At 46.5% G+C, this 23371-nt stretch overlaps 1 protein-coding gene across 1 annotated transcript in view; it reads right to left on the bottom strand.

Moving 5' to 3' along the window:
* Positions 1-23371, bottom strand: part of CACNA1E (calcium voltage-gated channel subunit alpha1 E) — a 372240-nt gene that overhangs the window by 292117 nt on the left and 56752 nt on the right. Inside the window, exon 3 of the mRNA XM_087438754.1 lies at positions 5464-5730. Within this exon, the coding sequence (XP_087294880.1) occupies positions 5464-5730 (267 nt within the window). The remainder of the gene's footprint in view (positions 1-5463; positions 5731-23371) is intronic.

The following is a 23371-nucleotide window of genomic DNA, read 5'->3' as shown; positions in this document are numbered from 1 at the left end:
AAAAAACAGCGGACTTAGAGGGAAAAGTTGATGTGTGAAGCTGGCCTTTCTCATATCCAAGAGGAAAACAAATAGCCTTCCTTTTCTGAAAATCCTAGGAAAAATCCACACATGTAATGCATTATTCACAAAGGCTGACCCTAAAAATGAGGGAGGGAGAAATATAGAGAGATGAAAAGGCGCGGACTGAACAGAAAGAGAAAGCGAAGAAAAGGGCCTGGTATCTCTCTCCTTGAATAAAAGGGTATTAATTACAGGCACGTTTAGGTTCCCTCTTTCATGTCTTTGCGGTCAGTGATAAACAAAATAAGATCAGCAGACTTGCCTCTGACGGGCTGGATCGCAAGGCCGGGCTTTGACAAGCTGCAGCTTCCCAGGCAGCCTTGCAAATGACATGAAGGAGGCTGCTGATCTGCTGATGGAACACAAGAGTCAAGGGTTTGCAAGAGTTCTGATAGCTTAGCAAATCTTGACTCAGTTTTATTTTAACTACGAATATGAAGATGGAAAGAAACCAGATGTTTCCATAAAGAGGGGAAAATGCAGCAGAGTTTGAAGGGGAAAAAAAAAGCACCTACGTTTTCTACAGCAACAGCTAAAAAGAGATAAGCAATTTTGGATCGAGCTAATAATTCCAGAGTCTGGATCTTTCAGAAGAAGATAAAAAGGAGGCCTCTGCTCGTTATTTTCCTTTGCCTCCTTTAACTCATAGTGTACATGGCGTCTATTGCAGGGAAAGCAAGTGGGGTAATAATGACATGCAAAGCAACAGAGAAAACTATCACATCCAAGATATTTTTGTCCCCATCCTCAAGTCCTTTCATTTCTGTCAAACTCCTTCACTCCAACTCACTTTCCAGGCTGCATCCCAATTACAACGTGTCCCCACAACAAGTCACAGCCTGTTTTCCGCAGGAAACATGACCCACACCTCATTTCAAGGGCAAAGCCAGCAAGCAATTTGGAGATTGTCCTGGGAGCCTCAGAAAACGAAGACCTTTATCCTGCAGCCTCAGTGTCGGTTACAGTCGCTATCTGTTCCACTGTCTGCATCTGTGCCCAGGTACACATGAGACTGAAGCCTTTCTGCATTATCTGATCATTGGATATAATTACAGACTCCGTCCTTGTTAGCTGCCACCCTCTGCCCTAATCCAGGTGCTCTGACTCATGATCCATTAGAGTTACATCAAACCTGGAATTCTTGCCAGGATTACAGTCTACTATCCTGCAAGGTGCTGTATATTTATAGGCAACCAAAGCAGGAGAAAAGTATACGCCAAAATGGGAGATTTGGGAACTAAAGCTTTCAGTAATCCTCACCAAAATCCTCCAAAATAACTGGACAATTTACAATGGGAAATTCACCATAATAAAGCACATAACCTCTGACCCAAAGCCAGAGTCCTCTGGGGCTACAACAAAATTCTCTGCAATAAGAAATCATGGACAAATATCCATAGGTGCATTATAATGAGCTTCATCATCTCAGTGGCTACGAACACATTTGATCTTCCTACTTTAAACCCTGTTCATTTCCACGTGAAACATGCTCCCCTGCTGAGATGACCCATACCATCAGTGGGGAAAAAATCTCCCACTGCCCATCAACGGCACAGAGTCTCCAAGACAGACATACCATTTCTTCCCTTCATCCTCCAACCTAGAAAAGTGCAAACAAGTGTGGGGCATCTCACAAACCATGAGGGAGATCTTGTATATCCACAGGGGAACTGGGCCTGGGCACAGAAGGGTTAGAGCGGGTAAGCATATGGCACAGTAACCACGGGATGACAGAGAAGCCAATTCCCTGAGAAAAAGAGAACTCTTTTATTAGATGAGCAAGAAAGAAAAGGAGGAATCATATAAAATGTAATATCACATTTTAAATCAGATTAGCATTTTCAAAAAGGTTATGGTATCCACTGCAGGAGAGAGTGCCATAAGAAAATAAAATTATCCTCCTATGCAGATGTAGCTTCCAAGAAAAATGAAACACATTCAGAGTGGGCTGTTGACTTGCCACCATCTTTCATGCCAAATCTGGGTTATCTTAGGCATTTCTTCCCATAAGAACTAGATCTTGTCTATTAATAACTGGATAAGGTTACCCCCAAGTCCACCCAAGCCAGAGGGTCCTACGAGTATAAATTAAATTAATTCCTTTTATTTAACTAATCTTTTCAGGCCAATCTGATTAAAGACCAGTAATATGCAGCATTGAGACCACTAACAGAGCACACAGAAGTGCACGTTTTCCTCCTAGCCCTACAGTGACTCTCTGCAGCCAATAAACGATAGATCTCAAGAGGCATAGTGCACAAATAATCAAAATCCTCAAGCATGTCGCATGTTCATATGTCAATTCAAAGCAGGTCTTGACATGTTTTCTGAACAGCCTTCCTTTTTTCCAAAAATCTGGCCCTTAAAAGAGCAGAGAAGTACTTCACAAACTTTAATGTGCATACTAATCACCTGGGGATCTTATTAAAATGCAGATCTAATTCAGTAAGTCTGAAGTGAGGCTCAGGATTCTGAATTTTTAACAAGCCCCCAGGTGATGCAGATGTTGCTCCTAGCTCTCTTTGAGAGGCAAAAATTTAAAAGACTTAGCTCACCTAGAACTAAGCACCCCCCCCCCAGATATTCTGAAATTTCTGAAGGACTCCATTAACAATAAATAACAGGTAGTGTTTACTGGGTAATTAGGCAATGTTGTATGAACTTGACATATATTAACTCATTTAATTCTCCCAGGAACTCATTATCATCATCCTCACTTTACAGATAAGGAAACCGAGTCACAGAATACTGAAGTAACTTTTCAAGGTCACAGACCTGGTGAAGGAACTGGGATTTGAAACTGGACTGGTAACCTCTACTCACACTGACTCCCAGTAAGAAACAGCAAGATATTTCAGGAAGCTGGATGTTTAGAAAGGGAGGGAAATTACTAGAAACTTAGATGCAGTATTGAAGAAAACGCAGAACCCACAGAAGCGCAATGTTTCCAAATGGTCATCACCAGGGAAATATATTAGTCAATTACGTTGTACAGCCAGGAGGAAAAACCAAACCTGGTGTATTTTAAATTTTCCAACTGGGCTCCTCTACACACCTTAGCAGATGTTCTTTGAACACTGTTACAGCAGCCTACACGCTGTAGAACCACTGCAAAACTTGCAACTATGGGGACAGGAGAGACCACTGGGACGGGGCTCACGGCCAAGGCACTGAGCACATGCTGAAATCACCTTCCTAGTCTTTCCTTTGACTCTTTGGTCCATCCTGGCCAAAGACAAGGAAAGGGCGGAGTAAAACCCACAGTCGCACCTTGCGCTCGCAGCGCCTGGTGGAAAGGCGGTGTCTTTGCAGCAGAAGAGAAAACGTGAATATGGGCGACCGCGTGGTGTAGGTAAGGTGCATTTCCAGCCCCTGAGCCTGGGCCAAACCGGAAGTACCCAAGGTGCTGAAATCAGGTGATCGTGCAGCCCTGGGGGCCTGGAGAGTTTCGATGGCGCTGTCCGAGGTGCCAACGATGTCTGCTGGCACACTTTGCCACCCGCGGGCGGCTGGGGGGGTTTATCCACCGCAAGGAAACCGGACGGCGCCTGAGTAAACACGCCCCTAAGAGAGGGGCACAGTAGAGCAGCACCGGGAGGGTGGCAAATGTTAGAGAATTGTGGAAAGCGGGCGGGGTGGGGGGCCCTGCTGGGGAAATCAGCAGAGACCTGACTAGAGGAGTGTTTGCAGCCGCAGCACGCAACACAATGAGATCTGTCTGCTTTGTGCAGCGCATCGGCAGGCGGGACTGCAGAGACTGGACCCTTCCCCCTCCCCAATACCCCCACCCTAGATACGTTTAACTCAGGCACAGTATGGCCCCGGATCACTCTGTGGGGGTGGGAGGGGGAGGGGAGCGCAAGGAGGAGGAGAGAGGAAGCCCAGCCAGCGGTGGCTGTGGGAGGATGCGAGCTGCAGCAGGAAGAATATCTGCTTAGAGATGCTCCTTCGTTTCTAATGAGGGGTGCTGCCTAGAAGCACCACGCGCCAGCCAATCGCGGTGCTGCTGAGGCAGGGAACTAGGGAGGAAGGAGGAGAAGGCCAGAGGCTGGGGTAGGGGTAGCAGGGAGATGCCCAGGCCCTGGGGGAAGTGAGCAGAGTGCCTCACTGATACTAGAGACCCACCGGGGCCCCAGCTGTCTCACTGCTGCACACCTGGAGAGTGAGGATGGAGGTGGGAAGGAGGGAGGATAGGGAAGAAGAGGAGGGGCCTCCTCTGCAGGTGCATCCTTCCCAAGAAATCTCTCTCCACAAGCACCAAAGTCCCATGTCTCCAAGCCTACCTCCATATTTAACACCACCTCCTGGCTTACTTCCTACCAATCCCCCTCACCACCCCACCAACCCCCAAATCCCAAAGACCTTGCCACACGCCCAAAATCTTAGTGAAGAACAAGGCAGTGAGATGCCTAATCAACAGCCTGCATTTGGCGCATTTGATTAAACCTGCAAAGAAGCTCCTTCTACGCCCAGTTCACCCTGACACCACCACCATCAGAGACACCCCCACCAGCTCTTTGTGGAGAGCAGTTCCTTTGGAACTAGGGAGAGACAGCTTGCTTGCACACCTCTGGGCTCAGCTGATGCAGCCCTCAGCTGATGAGTTGAGGCCCAGCAGATGCACAGATCAGATGGATCCAGCAGATCAGATGGATCAAGAATTAAGAGGCAGGAGTATCCAACCCAGGACCAAGGAAAGGATGGGCCCTGCTGAACTGCTCTTCCCTGGCTGAGAAGAGAACTCCAGTTCTGAGCTGCCTGGGCTGTGTCATTAGAGATTGCCTCCCCTGGCACACTCATTCACTCCACTTTCACATAGTCCCCAGAGTTAGCTGGGTCCCCAGCCAAACCTGTTTTATTTATCATTTGTCTATTTGTCCACAGGGTTTTGGCCCAGACTTTTGAAGCTTCTGAACTGATAAATCCCCTCATGGAGCTTCAACTTACATATAGGGAGATGGTGCAGGTGTCTCCCTAGCTGGTGGGGCTGGGGGCAGAGAGGGTGGCTTCAGAGAGGAAAAAGGGAGATTGAGTATGAAAGAAGCCTGAAATTAGGGGCAACCCATTCTATGTGAAGGGCCTGGGGGGGTCCTGGGAATGAGACAAAGCCCAGCCAAGGAAGGGGCAGACACCGCAACACCATGCACCCAGGGACGCTAGAGATTTCCACATAGGAAAAATCAAAAACCAAAGTCTTACCTTGAAAAACACTAGTGCTCACACTGGTCTCTAAGGCACCAAGCTTGCCCCTTAGATGTCCCGAAGTAAAGAGTGCACTTCAGCAAAGGGGCAAATTGGCACCAGGAAGGGGATGGGGGATAAATTCCATGCTAGGTTTCCCCCCTCACCCGAAGAAATGCAAAAGGAGAGAAGGGAGTTATGGTGGGCAAGAAAGGATATGGCCAATCGATGAGCTTCTTGGCGTATTTCCTGACAATGTTATCTTCTCCGAAGATGAACAGGGATCTGTTGACGGTGAAACAGTTCTGCCGGACGGGAATGGGGTTGTACAAAGCCATAGTCCGCGCCCTCTGCGCTTTCGATTGCTTGTAGGCGGCCGCCGGCCCCGAGGCAGGGACGGGGGTTCCTTGCCGGTTCCTGCTCTGGTCCGAGTCTCCGTCGCCCGACCCCGGCCTGCCGACCACCGCCTCCCCGAAGCGAGCCATCCTGAAGTTTAAACAGACAAGACACACAAAGGTGATCGCGGCCGAACACCGCACACAGCAACAAGCAGAAAGACACACGGAGACTCAGAGCAGCATCCAGACGGGCACGGGGACCACCGCCTCCGGGGAGCCCCGCGAGCTCTTCGGAGAGGCGGCAGCAGCAACCCCGCCACTCTGAACTGTTGAATCTAAATACAACCTCTGCGAAGCTCCATTCCTCAAGGAGGAAAAAAAGGGGGGGGGGAAGGGCTTGGGGATGCTCAGTTTCTGGAGGCAATTTTTTTTTTTTTTTTCAAAATGCCAGTGTGTGGTGGCGTTCAGGGACTGGAGAGGAGAGGGGTGGAGCAGGCTGCTCTTCAAACATAGCTCCTCTTCTGGCAGACGCACCACCTAGTTCTGGGAGAGAGGCAGACACCGGCCGGCTAGGTAATAGTTTCGTGATTTATTGGTGGGGGGAGGGGAAAAATGAAAACAAAAGAACTTTTTGTAAAAAAAAAAAAGAAAGAAAGAAAAGGCAACGATGGGGTTATGGTGCCATGCTTTATAACGCCAGCCCCTGCAAGTCCATTTAAGAAATTCCACAGCCAAGACTTGGGTCTTTAAATCTGCCAGTACAGACGCATCCAAAGGTTGAGAGAGAGAGAGAGGGAGGAGGGGAGCGCGGTATTGAGGTTCCTGCGTAAACCGCAACGCCCAAAATATCGAAATAAGAAGTCGATCCAACCGGAGAGGAACAAATGACTTCAAAGCTCCTGCGCTTGGGATAGAAGTTGAGCAGCATCCAGCGAGCAGCCAAGCCCAAGTGCCAGCATCCGCCCGGAGCGCTCGCCGCCGCTGCCTCCCCGGATCAGCATGCAACAGCGATCCGCGGCTGCGCCGAGGAGAGGGCGGGAGCGGGCGGGCGGCGGGCGAGCACTTGGGCGAGGGAGGAACAGGTTGCAGCCGAGCCTAGCGGTGGCCTGACATTGAGTTGGCCAAGGACCGAACTTCCTCACTAACGACTCGGTCTTTCTTTTCCACCCTGACAGCCCCCCTCGGTGGAGCAGAGATATCTGGAAGGCGAGGAGGGGGAGAGCGCGCGGAGCGCAGAGGCGCAGCGAGGCGCGCACTGGAGCGCCAAGAGAAGCGGGGGCGGGGCCGGCGAGGACGCGAGGGGCGGGGATGGAGCCGGAAAGACCCTGGCCAACCCGGCTGGAGGTTCCTGGGATGCTGGTTTGGTTTACTGTTTTATTGAGCCAGAGGGTAGTAGGCCACCTCTGCAAAGGTCCAAGGAAGAGTCGCCTTTCCCCAAGTAATTCCGAGAGGAAAGAGGCGGGCGCAGCTGGCGGCGCGGCGGAGTCTCCGCAAGAGAGCCGAGGCCCGGCGGGGGCGCACACGCACGCGCGCACGCACTCGCGCCTTCCGTCCACGCCGAAGAGGCGCCCGCCACTGCTGTGTCCCGCGAGGTGCCCGGCGCGGGGCCAGGCCCGCGGTCGCCCTCGCGGGGAGTCGAAGCCTTTGCGCGCTGCGGGCTACAAGCTGCGCACCGGAGCCCCCTCGCCACCTCTCCCCATCTTACAGTCTCGAACGCTGCCCAGTGATTTCCGCGGAGAAGGCTGCACCCTCTCCCTATCTCCCCACTTAGCAGCCTGGAGGTCCCGTGAGGGACGCTAGGACCTCTGAGGACTCCGCACTCTGGTGTTGGTGCTAACTCCCACCGGGAGCTTCCGCCCTCGCCTTCCAAACGGGGCAATGTGGGGCGGGCTTTTGGGTTCAGCTCTAGCAGAGCCCTGTGCGTCCATCCCTGGAAGGGTGGTCCAGATATTGCGGCCCTAGATGGTGAGTTCTGGGCTAAAACCACCCTTCTCAAAATTTTAACCATCGGGGATCCTCCCCCTCCCATCTTTTGCCCTCAAGTCAGCTCCACTGACTTCCTCAAGGCCACCCCATTAATGACGAAAAAAACAGAATTAGTATCTGAGCTGCAGAAGTGGGAAAGGTGGACTCCAGGCCCCAGAGAAGGAGTCCCTAGGTTTAGCGACCAAGCACTTCCCCACAGGCGACTCTGGTTTAACCTGAGGTCAGGTACCAGTTGCCCCTTCCATGTCCACACTAGCTGGAGCACACCTTCCTCTGCTTTTCCCTGCCTTGGCCTCAACACATAGTCCTGTCCAAACCTTCCCCACCTGAGCAATGGAAGAGAAGGGCGGGAGAAAGGGGCTGAGGAAGAAAACAGAGACTGACCAAAGCCCAGAGGCTGGAAGTCATGGGTGAGTGTGGCTTCCTGAGCGTGAAAGGCAGTAGCTCTGTCTGTGAGATTAACTGGTGAGAAGAGAGATGACATCTGAGTGAGAGGCTTGTGTGTTCCTACGCGGATGTGTCTGTGTGGGCAAGGCCATGTGAGCACTGGCAGGGGTCTATTGTGTGAAAATGTATGCAAGTATATGTGTATGTGTGAAGGAAATTCTCTGGGTACTGGAGATCCACAGGAATGGTCTCATCGTGTCCACCCCCAGGAGGCACTGCTGCCCTTGGGGACAGCGTGCTGACCTTTTGATTCAGGGGAGCTGGTTTCAGGCCAAATTACTATTCAGGGTGAGTCAGCTCTAATTAGTATTTTGATCTCACCTCACTGCCACACTCTGTCCTTCTACCTACCTTAACTGGAGGGTCCTTTTCTGTCTGAATACCTAGGCAGAAAGGAGAGGAAGGGAAGGTGGTGCTCTGAACCGTGCCGTCCCATCAGCCTGTTAGTCATTTAGAATCAGTCACAAATGGCTGTCTCACTAACACTATAAACTACATAGGATTAGAAAGGGCTCTCAGAAATGATCAAATCCACATTTTCAGGCAGGACCATACTCCATAGCACAAAATTCATTCAAATCATTCATTTGACAAATATTTTTGTGCACTAGGCACACTAGTGCCTCCCCTCTGTCAGGGAGGTATCAAATGGGAATATTTGGAGGGTGCAGCCCAAGGGGACAGAAACAAACATGATGGCATAAATGGTTTGGGGAATGGACTTGGCCTAAGGGCAGTAATGCTGGGAGGAAGGCACACGCTCATATTCCACCCCCCACCTGGCTGTCACAGCTCTTGAGACTGCTGAGATCTCTGAACCTCTTTCATGCTCTCCAATGCCCCCATTCTCTCGGCCCCCAGAGGGCTACAGTTTTAATGGTTGAATCATATCTTATGGGTATTTAATAGTTTTCAGTTTATATAAACCTCACTCCAAACCTCAGAGGTCAGCCTGGCACCACATGTATTATGACCCTGATTTGGTGGACAAATCAGTAGAGTTTCAGAAACGTTAAGTAGTTTGCCCACATCTGATAAGAGGGAGATTCTGGACTTCTAAAAGATCTTCCAACTTCCACTTCATGGCTCTTTCTAAGATCCAGGCTAGTCTCTTCAGGGCAGTAATAGTGTAATTCCAAATTGTTCATTGTCAAGAGAAAAAACTATACGATCACGCCAAACCTATGGAAATGCTGTGCTTACCATCCTCAAATTGAATGTGAGCACTGGGCAAATGCTCCTGGGATCCTGCTGGGAAGGTGCCTAACTGGGAACACGTCTACTGCCCTCAACACCCAGGGGGATCCTGAGAAAACCCCAAGATCAGGTCAATACCATAATGCTCTTCGTAAGGGAATTTGGTGGGCATTCTCCTTGTGGTGTCCCTAGTTCCACTGTCCTATGAAAGACCCACAAGTGGAAATGTACAAAATCAGCAATTCGTCGTAACTCTGATTGGAAGCCGGTTTCCAAAAATCCGTTTCCAGCCCAGGAGGGACAGTAGCGGTATTTTCCTGTTGTCAGAGCACCATCTACTGGTCACTTGTGAGCACATCGCTGTGAGCACAGGTCCTTGGCAGCCCAGCACCCCAGGCACCACACCTCAGCGCCTAGACATTCCTAAAGAGGTGACCTCTTGTCACCAGCCCTCTACTTCCTGATGGGACTTTGTTGAGGTCGAAGCCCCAGATTTCACCACAATGCAGCCGGCCCATCTTACAGTACTTGGAAAGGGCAGCCCCACACACTGGCCACAAGGTCAACACACACACACAAGTTAAGATGGTGGAGCCAAAGGCTCTACGTGTTTTTGCAAGCAGTGACCTGCAAAGTAGAAACCCAAAAGGATTTGAGGAAGCAAGTGAAAAACTTTCCTAGATTATTAATCCTATGCAGACAGTTCAATTTCAAAGCATTCACCCTGTGGCCCCTCTACTTTAGTGTACCATCCAAAGTACAAGCAGGAAAGGAGGCGACTGGTACGAGGTCCCTCCAGCTTCCTCTGGAAAAGGAAGGAAATCAGGTGGCCACGCTCCCCTGGACCTGGCAGGCCATGCGAGTTTGTACTAAGAAGGATATACGTGAGTGGTAAAGTTGGAGAAGCACTTTGCCCACTTCTCCCATTCACAAAGCTCTTCCCAGATCCATCAGGCCCTGGGCCATCTTCATATGAGATTTTAGCCCATCACTGAGGAGTCTGCAAATCTAGCCTCATCCAAAAGGCATGTGCCCCTCCCACCATCCCGGCTTCCTCATCTCCCCCTACTATGCCTGTTACACTCAGATAGTTTAGGCATAAGCTATCAGAGACCTTTTTGTTCTATTTTTCCCCTGTTGAGCTTTTCTAAGAAATAGACTCTTATGCAAAGCATTGCTCTAAGGAACATAAATGCAGAGAGGGTTGGGAGTGAGTTCTCAAGAAAAAAGTTGGCAGGAGACTGTGTGCACATTCATAGCAGAGCAGTGGAGCGTTATGGCAATGCAGACATCTTGGGAGGCTGGTGGCTTCCACAATACCTTACAGCCCTGACTTGGGTGAAAACATAACTTCACATCTTTATATAATGTCCGTCCCTAGAACCAGCATGTCTCAAACCTATGCCTGAGAAACCCCCCAGCTCCAACACTCTATCAGCCAAGTATGATGTGCAAATTTTGCTAAAAAATGGTTTTTAAAACCATTCATTTATGACAACTCAATATTTCCTAGGTGCCAACCCTGGGAATCGTATCTCACTGCATCTTCACTGCAGGACTGTGAGGCACATTCTGTTATCTGAGGCCTGGAGGGTCAGGGGCTTGTCCAAGTGCACAGAGCTAGGAAATAGCAGAGCTGGATAATAAGATCAGGATTCTTTCCAATGTGTGGCCACTATTAACATGCTGCAAGTCAAAATAATGTTTTCCTCGCTGAAGAGTCTGGTCATAGGCATATCTTGGACCTTGGAGAGGTAAGGCGTGACCTCTCCCAGAGAGTCTCCCAGAGGGTGAAATTTCTAAGAATGCATACCACCTGTCCCATAGGGCTGTTAGGAAGATTAAGTTAGTTGATACGTGTCAAGCTCTTAGAGCAGTCCCTGGCACACAATAAGCACTACATAAGTGCTTGTTAAATAATACATTTCAGCTATGGTAGCTGTGACCACAGCAACACCCAGCAAACACCACACATCTGGCAGCTTTCCGTTTCTGAAAGCAGACTTCAGAAGTGCGGCCCAGGGATGGCTTGTTGTGTATGGGGTGGACGGAGGAGCCGAGAAGTGTAAGTGCCTGAGACTTGATCAGAAAGACAAATGGGGGACAAGAGAAAAGAAAGAAAAATATTAGAGACCAGAATCTGAGGAGCCCAAGGCCTTGGTACCTGGGAGAGACATGTATTTGTTTACTTATTCATTAATTCATAAGCCTATTTAATGAATACTCATTAAACCCTGTTAACGTGCCAGGCATTGTTCCGGGATTCTGAGGCTCAAGGACAGCACAGCTTCTGAGAGCTTCCAGTTTAAGAGAGGAGAAGGGAAAAACATACCCATAAAGGGCTCAATACAGGCAGAATGTAGTGTGCACCATAAGAGAGCACTGGGGGAGAGCCAAGAAGGGAGGCAGCCAGGAAAAGGGAGGAATCAGTGAGATCCCTTTGAAAGAGAAGGCGCTGGAGGTATGGAGAAGCAGTGTGGACCAGCAGGATGGAACATGAGTGCCTGGGCCGTGGAGAGGAGGCAAGATGCAGGGGCTGGATTAACCAGTTAGCATTTTTATTTTCTTTCAGTGTATCTAGGATCACGAAGATTCTAGTATTACCACTTCAATCCTTTCTTTTGCAGCCTGGAGAAAAGTCAAATATGTTTAACCTAATAGACATTAACCCTTATTGGGAAAGCCACAGGATCCCTGGGAAAGTCACAGGATCCCTACCCCATCACTGCACCTCGGCTCCCATCCTCAGGGTCCAGCCTTGCTTCCAGGCCAAGGCAAAGTGCAGCAGGACTACCCCTCAGAGCGCAGAGCGCAGAGCTCCAACTCCTGCTGATGGGCGTGAGCGGCCCCTAAGGGTGCCAACAACTGACGGAAGCACGCCCATCCATCCGCCCCCTTGGCCTCTTGACTCAGAAAACAAAATACAGCCCACACACTGCAAAGCTGGCTCAGCCTGGGGGGGCTCAGGCTGATTCATTCATTCAGCAAGCATAAAATGAGCCCCTCACGAGTCAGGCGTGGTGTCGGGTGCTAGAGCAAAGGAGGCAGTGCCTAGGATGAGAGGGTGCCTGGGCTGTATTCTGAGCTTGCTGGTCTTGATCCAATCCCCACATTTCCCTCTGGAAGACAGTGTCCTAACAGCAGGAAAAGCAGCTCATGGCTGAAACAGAGCCTAGAGAAACTCTGAAGGCCCAGAGAAGAGAACTCGATGCCACCACACCCACCAGTCTTGCCTCTTACAGGACTCTTGGGGTTGGAATCATCAGCAGATGAAGCCGCCACCTGTCCATCACCACACCCTTTCTCTCCCACTCTCTCCTCCACTGAGCAGCTGGTTACACCCACCCGGTATAAAATAATCAGAGTGAATAAGGCATTCCCATATGATATGGACTTAAGGCCAGTTTTGAAACGTGCACCTGGGCAGGCCATTCGCTGGCTCTGCTCCTTCTACTCCCCAGAAATTGCAGTCAGACCCCCACTGACCTCCTCGTGTTCCTGGCTTTCCCCTCCTTTTCCTTGACCACTCTGCAGCATTTGGCACCACTGCCCTCCCCTCCTTCTCGAGTTCCCCGCTCCTAGTGTCCCAATCTCCACACCTCCCAGTTTCTCACTGTCTGTTTCCTTCTCTTATTCCTCTCCCTTTGTTGTGGGAGCACGCATGGGTCTGTCCTCAACCCCTTGATCTTCCTGTCCCTCTGACTTCTCTCCCTTTGGGGTCATACCCTTACCCACAGTTCCAACTCTCCCCTCTCCTTCCACATCTGGTCCTCTAACCCTCACCTTTGACCTCATTTCCGGATCCACATGCCCAATTAGGTAATGGGTATCTCCATATGGACTGTCCTTTATCATCTCAAACTCAGTGTGTTTAAAAGTGAATTTATTTTAATTCCTCCATTTGCTTGCTTGTTCCCACTCCTAAAATTCCAGTTGCTACCCATATGACATCATTCTCCCTGTCAATCACTTAACTTCAGTGGTTCCTTGCTGCCTCAAAAAATGACCAAACTCCTTCACCTGACAATTCAAGACAATCTGAATTCAACCCACCTTTCTAACACCATCTCTCCACATACCATAGTATTAACATAGTTACAACATGTTGTGCCCACTCCTACCTCAAAACTCCTGCTCACAGCACCTACTTCAGATTGACCCAAGAACATCCTTCCTCTTTTCTGCTTCTCTGTCTCCCAGGTATCCTTCAAGGTGTGGTTCAATTCAATTCTGCCTCCTCCATGAAGCCTTCCATAAACTCTCCAACTCTATGATCTCTACCTCCTATAAACTCACAGACCTTCAATATCATTCATATAGTGAATGTTTGTTTACTCACTGTCATTGTTGTCATGGATATAACTTCACTAGTACATTCCTATTTGATTTTTCAATTATGTCTGCCTTGTGTCATCAACGATTGTGTAAGCTTCTCAAGAGCAGAGGACATAGCTTCCCCTTCATTTTATTATGTAGAGTGCCTGCATTATGTTATCCTCATAGCAGGCTTTCGCTAAATACATCATCAACAAGTGAATGAATGAGTCTCCTGCAACTCTTGTTGGTGAAAAAGAGTTTCAGCATCAACCAGGTAGCTGGTCCCTGTCTGAGGGGCTGCCTTTCCCCTAACGCATTCTGGCTCTGAGTCAGAGTCTCGGCTCTGTTGTCAGGTGTTTCCAGCTGTTTTTTCTGAGTTGAGTGTTCATCCTCCCCTTTATATCAAGAAAGGATGCTTGGGGCCAGCCCAGTGGCATAGTGGTTAAGTTCAGGCGCTCCACTTCAGCGGCCCGGGGTTCGCAGGTTCGGATCCCGGGCGCACAAGGATGCACCGCTTGTCAAGCCATGATGTGGCGGCGTCCCATATAAAGTAGAGGAAGATGGGCACAGATGTTAGCCCAGGGCCAGTCTTCCTCACAAAAAAAATAAATAAATAAAATTTAAAAAATTAAAAATGTGGTTGAATTAAGATTTGAGGAATCAGTTATTAAAAACAGAGATTCAGATCCCCACATAAAGAATACTGTCAGATCTCTTTCCACAGAAAATGAAACATAGAATAACATTCTGTTTCAAAAAAAAATCAACTACAGTCTTAATTGGTTCTATCCCTTGACTCTACAAAAATGGCAAATGTTATCATCATACCTCTTTCCTTTGTGAAGAATTACATGTTAAGGAGACACACACACACTCTTGCCGATATGCAGACACACACTAGATCCTGATCTGGTCTCAAGTCCTGCCATCCAAGTGTGCAAACACACACAAGTAGTCTTCCCCTGCTATCGGGATCTTTCAGACAGGCTTAATACAGCACAGTCGATGTGAAGAGTTGCAAGCTCTTCTGAAGATTTCTAAATATTCCTAAGGTGCCATTTGAAAATGGGAAAAGTGGAAGTGTAATTCTCAATCAAAAGAGAGAATTTCTGAAATACTCCTCTCTGAGACCCATAACAAGCCAATGCCTTGGACACACACAAAGACACCCTCACTATACAGCCCTTTCCCTTCAAGACTCCTTTTTGTTGTTTTTTTCACATAATCACTCCATCGCTCAGTCACATTCTTTAAAACAATTCTGCCAGATATAAAGTGGTCAAGTCTAATATAATAACTCAAAGCTTCCTATTATGCTATCTTCCCTTTATTAAAATAATCACTCTTCTCCAATAAGTCATAATTTCATATTGCACATTCCAGGACTATAAAAAACAAAAAGAAAAATGGACATTCATCAAACAAGGAAAGAATAATTACAAAGAAAAGTATAGGCAATTGGGTTAATATTAATATAAATAAATAAGTATTAGATACTTATTATGTGCAAGGCACTGTGCTAAGCCCTTTACTTTCCTTATTTCTCAGAACAGTCCTGTGTGGTAGGTACTATTATAATCTGCATCTTACAGATAAGAAAAACAAAACTGAAAGAGACTAAATGATTCCCTTCAGGTCAGATAGGTGGTGAATGACATGACACAGCAGAAAGTCAGCCCCAGGTCAATTTGACTCCAAAACCCACTGTCTTCACCACCACACTAGAGGGCCTCTCACTGACATGATTAGTAGATTTGGGCTAGTCACCTTATTTCATGATGATCCTACAATTCCAAGAGGCAAGAAAATGTCCAGACACTATAGCAAGTACTGAAGGGCCTCAGGATAAGTGAGTCATTAGAGTGTGAGACAGACAGGAGACTTGCACCTTATTCCCCCATGTGCAAAAATGGCAACAGTAATGCCCGCTATCTGAATCTCAGGAGACTGTTGGTAGACCATCTGTGACAAGAGATTCTCAAGTGTACTGTACTCCAGTACAGGCTGCTGTTATTAGCCTGACCTGTATGTAGCCTGACCTGTGCTGCAGTTCCGCACTGCACCGTCCCAGAGCAGCGTGAGCCACTGAGTCCTACTTCAAAAACTGTTTAAACTCTTCAAAACTTCCCAAAATCCAAAGGGTATATTATTGTGCACAATTCACTTCTGATGAACATGGTTTTGCACACCATTTACTTGTTTTTCAATGAATGGCCCAATCTACCCAAAATACCCCAACCCCTGAGCTCCCTGGTGGGTCAGTATCAGGCAGCGACCTGGAAAAGCTACCAGCCAAACTCTGGAGGGGAAGAAAGGGAGGGAAGGGAGAGGAGATGGTGCTTAGCAGCAGAAAAGGAGGGTCTGCCACACTGCAGACCCAAATATTATCCAGTGCTCTGTGTTCAGCAAATCCAAGGGTAGCCCCATTCCTACCATTCAGGAATATCGATCCTGATCATAAAGTATGGCTTTTTTCTTTTTATGAAGACTTCTGCTGCCAACACGTGCCACTAGAGGATTCGGCAAATTTAAATCTTCCTGCCTCTCACCTAGTTGTTTTCCTGCCTGTACTCCAGCAGGTAAGACACCCACAGATTCTCAGTGCTCCGGGCTGTAGAATTCACAGGAGTCTATAATGTTCAGGTTATTTTTAAACTTTCAGGCCACTTTCCCTCCCCACGAACAGCAGGCCTGCCATTTAGAACAGTGTTTAACCCACACTCCACCTGCTTTGAAACTTTAGCTTTTTGTGTTAAAAGAAAAGAAGCAATCCTTCAAGCTTGGCGTGTGCACACACACATCTAAAAACTGAAGACAGTCACCAGCTCACCGGGGTGAAAGACCCAGCTCCCAAAATGATGTTGAGATTGTTGAGATGGTGTGTGTGCAAACGCTTTGTAAACTTAGCATGCCACACCACTGTGGGTGGTATTGTTGTTGTATTTGCTGGGACAGACACCAGGCGTTACAGGTGATGTCAAAAGATGGGTTCCTGGTTCCACAAGGGAATTATACCAGAACAATCAAAGCATTCAAGGCCTTATTTGCCTAGGAAGCCAGACAGGAGCTGGCTAAGTGGTGTTAGGTTATAATTGTCTTCCAATTAATTACTTGTCTTTTAAAAGTAATTGGTGGACAGGGAAAGAAATTCTGAAAACAGTTCAACAAAAAGAGAGTGAAGGAGAAAAATGAAAGAAAAGGTTTCAAAGCAGTAACAATAGCTAATTTTGTGGAAGGTCTAACCAAGCACTATGTATGTGTCACCTCTTTTCATCTGCACAGGAATCCTATGAGGTACGTGTGTTTAGCTCCAACTATTTTTCAAATGAGGCGACTGAGATCAGAGATACGAAGTCCCTAACCTGAGAGCACACAGCTAGTAAGTGCAGAGCTAGACCTGGAGCCAGCACACGCCTGATGCCAGAGGCTGCGTCTTACCACTACACCTTACTCGAGAGACAAGCTGAGGCAGCAAGTGTGCCTGAACCCTGAGGCCGGACATGAACGGCTGCAAGGGCCCACAGTGAAAGAGCTCAGAGTCACTCCAGAGGCAATAGGGGTCGAGCAGTGACCCCTCCACGGGTCAAAGAGCCACCTCCATGGCTAAAAGTAAAAAGATAAAAAGTCCCTTTACCTGGAAACTGTAGGCTTTGCATGAGCTACAAATCCCCAGGCAGCCACTCAACCATCCAGGATGGCACAGACAAAATCAATCAGACAGTCCCCAAATGTCTTCCCTTTGGTGGTATACCTCTCAGGGCAAAGAAGCAAATGCTTCTATAGTCCTGTAGTTGCCACAGTGCTCCAAGAACCTATTATAAAATAAACCAAGCAGCTTTCTCTTGCAGCAAACCTTTTAACCAAAACTTCTAACACACAGCGGGGCTGACTCACCGGAGAGCCTCCTCCCCTCCCTCTCCCTCCTCACCCTCTGGCTGAGGCACCAGGAAGTGATAAAATGATCAGGTGGCTCCACACTTCTACAGCTAAACACATCCAAGGGATTTTTAAAACCGGAGTCTTTCCCTGGAGGCTGTTAGGGTGTGTACACATTCTGCTGCATCCGGGACTCAGCAGGCATTGGCTTCCCCACCTCCCTGCTTCCCCCTCAGGAGCACTTCCAATCTACTGTTCTCCTCCTACCTCCCTAACTCCCCCTTCATCTTCTCCTTCCCCTTTTCTTCTTCCACCTGCTAAATGTGTGCGTTCCTCGGAGCCTCCTTCCTAACTTCATCTCTGTGTATACACTCCTCTCTTGGTGATCTCATCCATCCGGACGGCTTTAACTAAAGCTAATATCTGGAAGACTCCCAAACCTTTTATCTTTGGCCCTGTTCTTTTTAAAGTCTGGTACCACGTTGACAAGTGCTCAAATGGGCTCCTCCGCCTGGATAACCCGAAAGCACCGTGAATCAATCTACTGGTTTAAAAACACACTCATCGTCTTTCCCTCCAAAACTGCTCCTCCCTGTCTCTACTTCTGTTTACAGCATCACAGACTCCCCTAACTCAGGCACAAAGCTTGGGATGCATCTTTGATTCTTCCTCCTGCCCACCTCTTACACCAGCCCTTCCCCAAGTCCTGTCCCTTTTTCCCTCTGTTCCACTTTCACAGTCTTCCTTTCTTTTCCATCTGAACCACCACCTCTCAAGTTCAGAGCTTTATGCCTCCTCCTCAGAAGATGGGAAGAGCCTCCTAACCCATCTTCCTCCTCCAGGTTCTACCACAACACTTCATTGCATAGCCCAACTCAGACCCTATCCCCACCCTTCAATGCAATAAAATTCAATAGCTTGTTCAATGTCATATCTGCTGTGCCTAGAACAGTGTCTGGTAAAATATCACAAAACAAATTTATTTATGGAATGAATAAATGAGTTTTCTAGTGCCTATCAAATATAACTATGGAATCATGAGATCTTATCATCTTAGGTTTACAGCAAGCTAAATGTCATGCAATCTAAGTCCTTATTTTAAGGACCAGGACTGAACAAAGTGCCCCACCCCCGCCCCATCTATGCCCCCTTGCAATATCTCCTACTACTTTGCAGCGCTCGCTGCCTGCCCCAATGAAGCAGGACTGCTCACCATTCCACAAATATACCTCGAAATATTCCTCGTGCATATCATTTCTCATCTGCTTTCTTCCTTCCTTCCCTTTTCTTCCATGTCCACCTGTCAAAAACTAGACTTAAAAGCCCAGTTCATACAATACCTCCTCTATGAAGCATATTGCGATGATACAACAAACATAATCTCTCTCTCCTCTGAGAACCTCGGGCACTTTATGTCCCTCTGCCTCAGATACTGTAGTATGTGGATCTCTTCTCCCCACTACACTGCAAGGGTCCTGACTTATTCATCCTTGCATTCTCCATAGCAACTAATGCACTGCCTTATGCATTGTGGGTACTGAATACACATTTTTTTTTTAATTTTTTTTTTTTATTTTTCCCCCAAAGCCCCAGTAGATAGTTGTATGTCATAGTTTCACATCCTTCTAATTGCTGTATGTGGGACACGGCCTCAGCATGGCCAGAGAAGCTGTGCCTCGGTGTGCGCCCAGGATCCGAACTCGGGCCGCCAGCAGCGGAGCGTGCGCACTTAACCGCTAAGCCACGGGGCCAGCCCCTGAATACACGTTTATTGAATGAATTAATTCATTAATGCACGAATAAGTGAATGGTAACTATATGCAAAGTCAACTGGACATAAACAAGACATGGACTTCTTAGGATCTGTGCCAGGTTGGGACGGTTGTATGGGAAAAGCTAGAAGTGATAACCTGTTCTGGAGACAATCAGTTTAGCTCAAGGAAGATCATCCTCAACCCTCACCTCACAGGTACAAGTGCAACTTGCAAACATAACACGACAAGATGAATGACCCAGTAAGTGGAGGCAAACACAGTGGTCACTGTGAATCTGCAAAGCTCACAGCATTTTGAGTACAAGATTTTGTTCTTTGGTAGAAAAGGAGGGGATGTTTTTAACTCATTTCGTTTGATTCATGTTTCTACGGATATGATGTGGGTAGAAGCGCTCTGTGTTAGATAGATGGGTAATTTGAATATAGAGCTTACCTAATCTAGCCGCACACATATCAACCTCTCTTCCAACGCCTCCATTTTATAGATGAGCAAAAAGGTGCAGAGCAGGGTTTCTCAACCTCGGCACTATTGACATCTTTGAGTCAGATAACTCTCTGTCATGGTGGGCTGTCCTGTGCATTGCAGGATGTTTAGCAGCACTCCTGGCCTCTAACCATTAGATGCCAGATGCACCCCTCAGTTGTGACAATCAAAAATGTTTCCAGATATTGCCAAATGTCTCTTGAGGGGCAAAACTGTCCCTGGTTGAAACCACCAGTATAGAGTAATTAAATGAGTGGCTCATGATCATACAGGAATGCAGTAACCCCCAGCACATGCGCTTGCCACCCCACATACTATCCTTCACTTCTCTCCCTCATATCTGGTAAGACACAGCCTTTGGGAGCTAGAGTGAACTCAGAGCTGTGCCTGTGGTTTTCTACTGGCCTCATAGCCCTCCATGGGGTTCCGCATCTCAGCAGGTAAGAGACATATTCTTAGCAGAGACTGAAGGGAGAACTCAGGCTGAAAACACAGGAGTGATCACAGACCAACATCACCTGCTTAAGGCTTAGCAACTGGATCTCTGACAAGCAGCATTTCTCCTGATACTCTGCATACTAAGAAATATGGTCACAAGGCCCCATGGAGAACAGGTCTTCCCCCTCAAATTGGCTTTATCTTCAGTGAAAACTCCTACACTCATGTTTTCAGCTCAATCCTTACACCCTCACCCGGCTTCTCCTTCTGTTTGCTTCCTCTTCTACTTTTTAAAGCTAGAGGAGAGCTTGAATCTTTCAACATTTCCTTTCACCAACACCCTTTATGGCCCCCACGTTGCTTCTAGAATTCGTCTCCACCAGAACTGGATAACCATCACCCTGCTACCAGATTCTGATCTTTCATTTCCTAAAAAGACTCAATCACTTCAGGCAAGATATTTTCAGGAGCTGCTGGTAAGGACCTATCAATGATCACTTTTCTCAGTGAATTGCCATTAGCTAAGCACTCATGTACCGTCTGAGGGGGCAGAAGGCAATTGCCCATTAATGCACTGCTGCTTCTCCCCGACTCCTTCCTCCAGTCTTCCCCTGCACTCCGTCCAGCACTCTGACTAAACTCTCATTAGGAACATCACACTTATAAGTCTTGGAGGATTCTGTGTAGCCCCCAGGAAATATGCTTTCCTATCTTGGACTCTTCTTTTTGTAAAAGTCATTCAAGGGTCCAGTACTAGTGAGATGGCAGAATGAGAAAAACCTCTTGCTACAATTTCTAGAAAACTAGATAAAGTGCAGGAACGTATTTTCAAATATATTTTAAAGCATACATTGCTGAACTTGCAAAATATAAAAGGAAATTCCTAGAAGGAAATGAAAAACCTAGGACTAAGCATGTGAACAAAACCACAGCTCTCCCATGGCCAGTGATCAGTCCTGGGAACTAGAGGATTTAATGGGTGGCTTTGAAGGCCCATTCAAGAGCAAGAGATAAGGTCTTAAAGCACAGGTGAACAGAAGTTGAAACTAAAACTCAGCAAAAGGATTGAGGAAGCTTCTACCTCTGAGTGAATAAGAAAAGCAAAACCCAAGAATGTATGTTACGTGGATTTATAAGGTGAATTCACACTATATGAAGGAGCGTTCAGGAATCCTTATGCCAAAAAAATAAGTAAATTAAAAAACTAGCCCTAGTAACTTTCCTGGTTCAAGTAAGAGAACCAAACAAAACCACTCTATGAGGCTACTCTCACAACCCAGACTATATTGCCTTTCCACGGGAAAAATAGGCATCACTAGACATGAGTTTGCAATCAAAACTTTTTAGTCACACAAGGAAACAATCCACTATAAGGAAAAGTTAGCTGATACAACAAACGAGAATTAGAGCACAGAGCTTGAAATAATAGAAAAGGTATATAAAGAAAGAAAATAATAGGATACAATGAAAAAATTTTAAGTGGCAAATATAATTTCTTGTAATGAAAAATGTAATCATTGAAATTAAAGACAGTAGATAGTTAACTATTAGGTTAGACACAACTAAGGAGACTACTAGTGAACAGGTAGACAGATCTGAGGAAACTCCCCAGGATACAGCATAGAGAGATAAAGAGATGGAAAATATGATTAAAGTTAACACACAGAGAGAACAGAATGAAAAGAACCAAAATATATCTAATGGGAGCTCTAGAAAGAGATAATGGAGAGAATAGAGACAGACAGTATTTGAAGAGCTAAAGGATAAATTTTCTAGTATTAATGAAAGACATAAATCCTCAGAGTTAAGAATTTCAATGAGTTCTAAGCAGGATGAATGAAAATAAATCCAACCTATACACAGTCTAGTGAAATATTAAAAGATCTAAAATTATGTAGAAAAATCTTAAAAGCATCCTGAGAGAAAAGACAGATTACCTACAAGAAACAAGAATTAGATTTTCAGCTATAATAATAGAGCCCAGGAAATAATGGAATAATATCTTCAAGTGTTAAAAATACGCAGCTAAATTATTACTCAGAATTGAGGTTGAAATAAAGGCTTTCTCAGAAAAATAGAGTTTACCACTCAAGTTCAGGCAAAATAAGTACTATACAATATTCCACAAGAAGGAAATTTAAATGGAAGAAAACAATGGCATGCAAGAAAATAGCATGATGAACAAAAGATAATGGCAAATATGAGGACAAATCTAAAATAAAGACATATATGATAGACGATAGAAGATAAAGAGATATAGATAAATATAGATACAGATAGAGATAAAGAGATATAGATGTAGATACAGATACAGATAGATGTAGACAGTTTAATTTGTGAATATACACACACACACACGCACACACACATGAGCTATATCACTAGACAACAATGCCATGGAAGGCGGGAAGGATGATCAGAGGTAAGGTACTGTTCAGAAAGAGTACAGACCTGAAGTCAAGCCATATCTTTGAAGTGAGGTATGTGACTAGGACTCCTAGTAAAACTATTTCTATTCAATATTGTACCATAAATACTAGTTAATGTAATAAACAAAGAAAAAGAAAGAAAAAGCATATGGATTATAAAGGAAAAAGCAAAGCTGTGATTATTCCCAGTTGATGCTATCTACATACGAATTATAAGAGAGCCTACCAAAAAAAACATTCAAAGTAATCAGAGATTTCTACAAGGATGCTGGATATGAAATCAGTATACAAAAATACAAGTTCTGATACAAACACAACAAAGAACCAGAAAATACAATGATAAAAGATACCATGCAATAGTATCAGAACTATAGGGCATCTAAAAACAAGTCTAATGAAAGATGTACAATAAAAGATACAGAGAAAAATGTTAAACTATCTTGATGGACTTTAAGGAAGATGTAAGCATAGGAAGAAATATGTCATGTTCAGGGATAGAAAAACTAAATGCTTAAAGATCGCAATTCTCCCCCAAATAAATCTATAAATTCAGTTCCAATCAAAATCCCATTTTTCTTTAATTTTTTTTTTCATTTCCCCCCAAAGCCCCAGTAGATAGTTGTATGTCATAGTTGCATAGCCTTCTAGTTGCTGTATGTGGGACGCGGACTCAGCATGGCTGGAGAAGCGGTGCGTTGGTGCGCGCCCGGGATCCGAACCCGGGCCACCAGCAGTGGAGCACGCGCACTTAACCGCTAAGCCACGGGGCCAGCCCCAAAATCCCATTTTTTTAATGAAATGTGACAAGCTTATCCTAAAAGTCATGAATAAAGGGCCAATA

This window comes from Ceratotherium simum, chromosome 2 (assembly GCF_057802395.1).
Source record: "Ceratotherium simum simum isolate JZ-2026a chromosome 2, ASM5780239v1, whole genome shotgun sequence".
NCBI lineage: Eukaryota > Metazoa > Chordata > Mammalia > Perissodactyla > Rhinocerotidae > Ceratotherium > Ceratotherium simum.
This window is presented reverse-complemented; position numbering and strand designations above follow the sequence as displayed.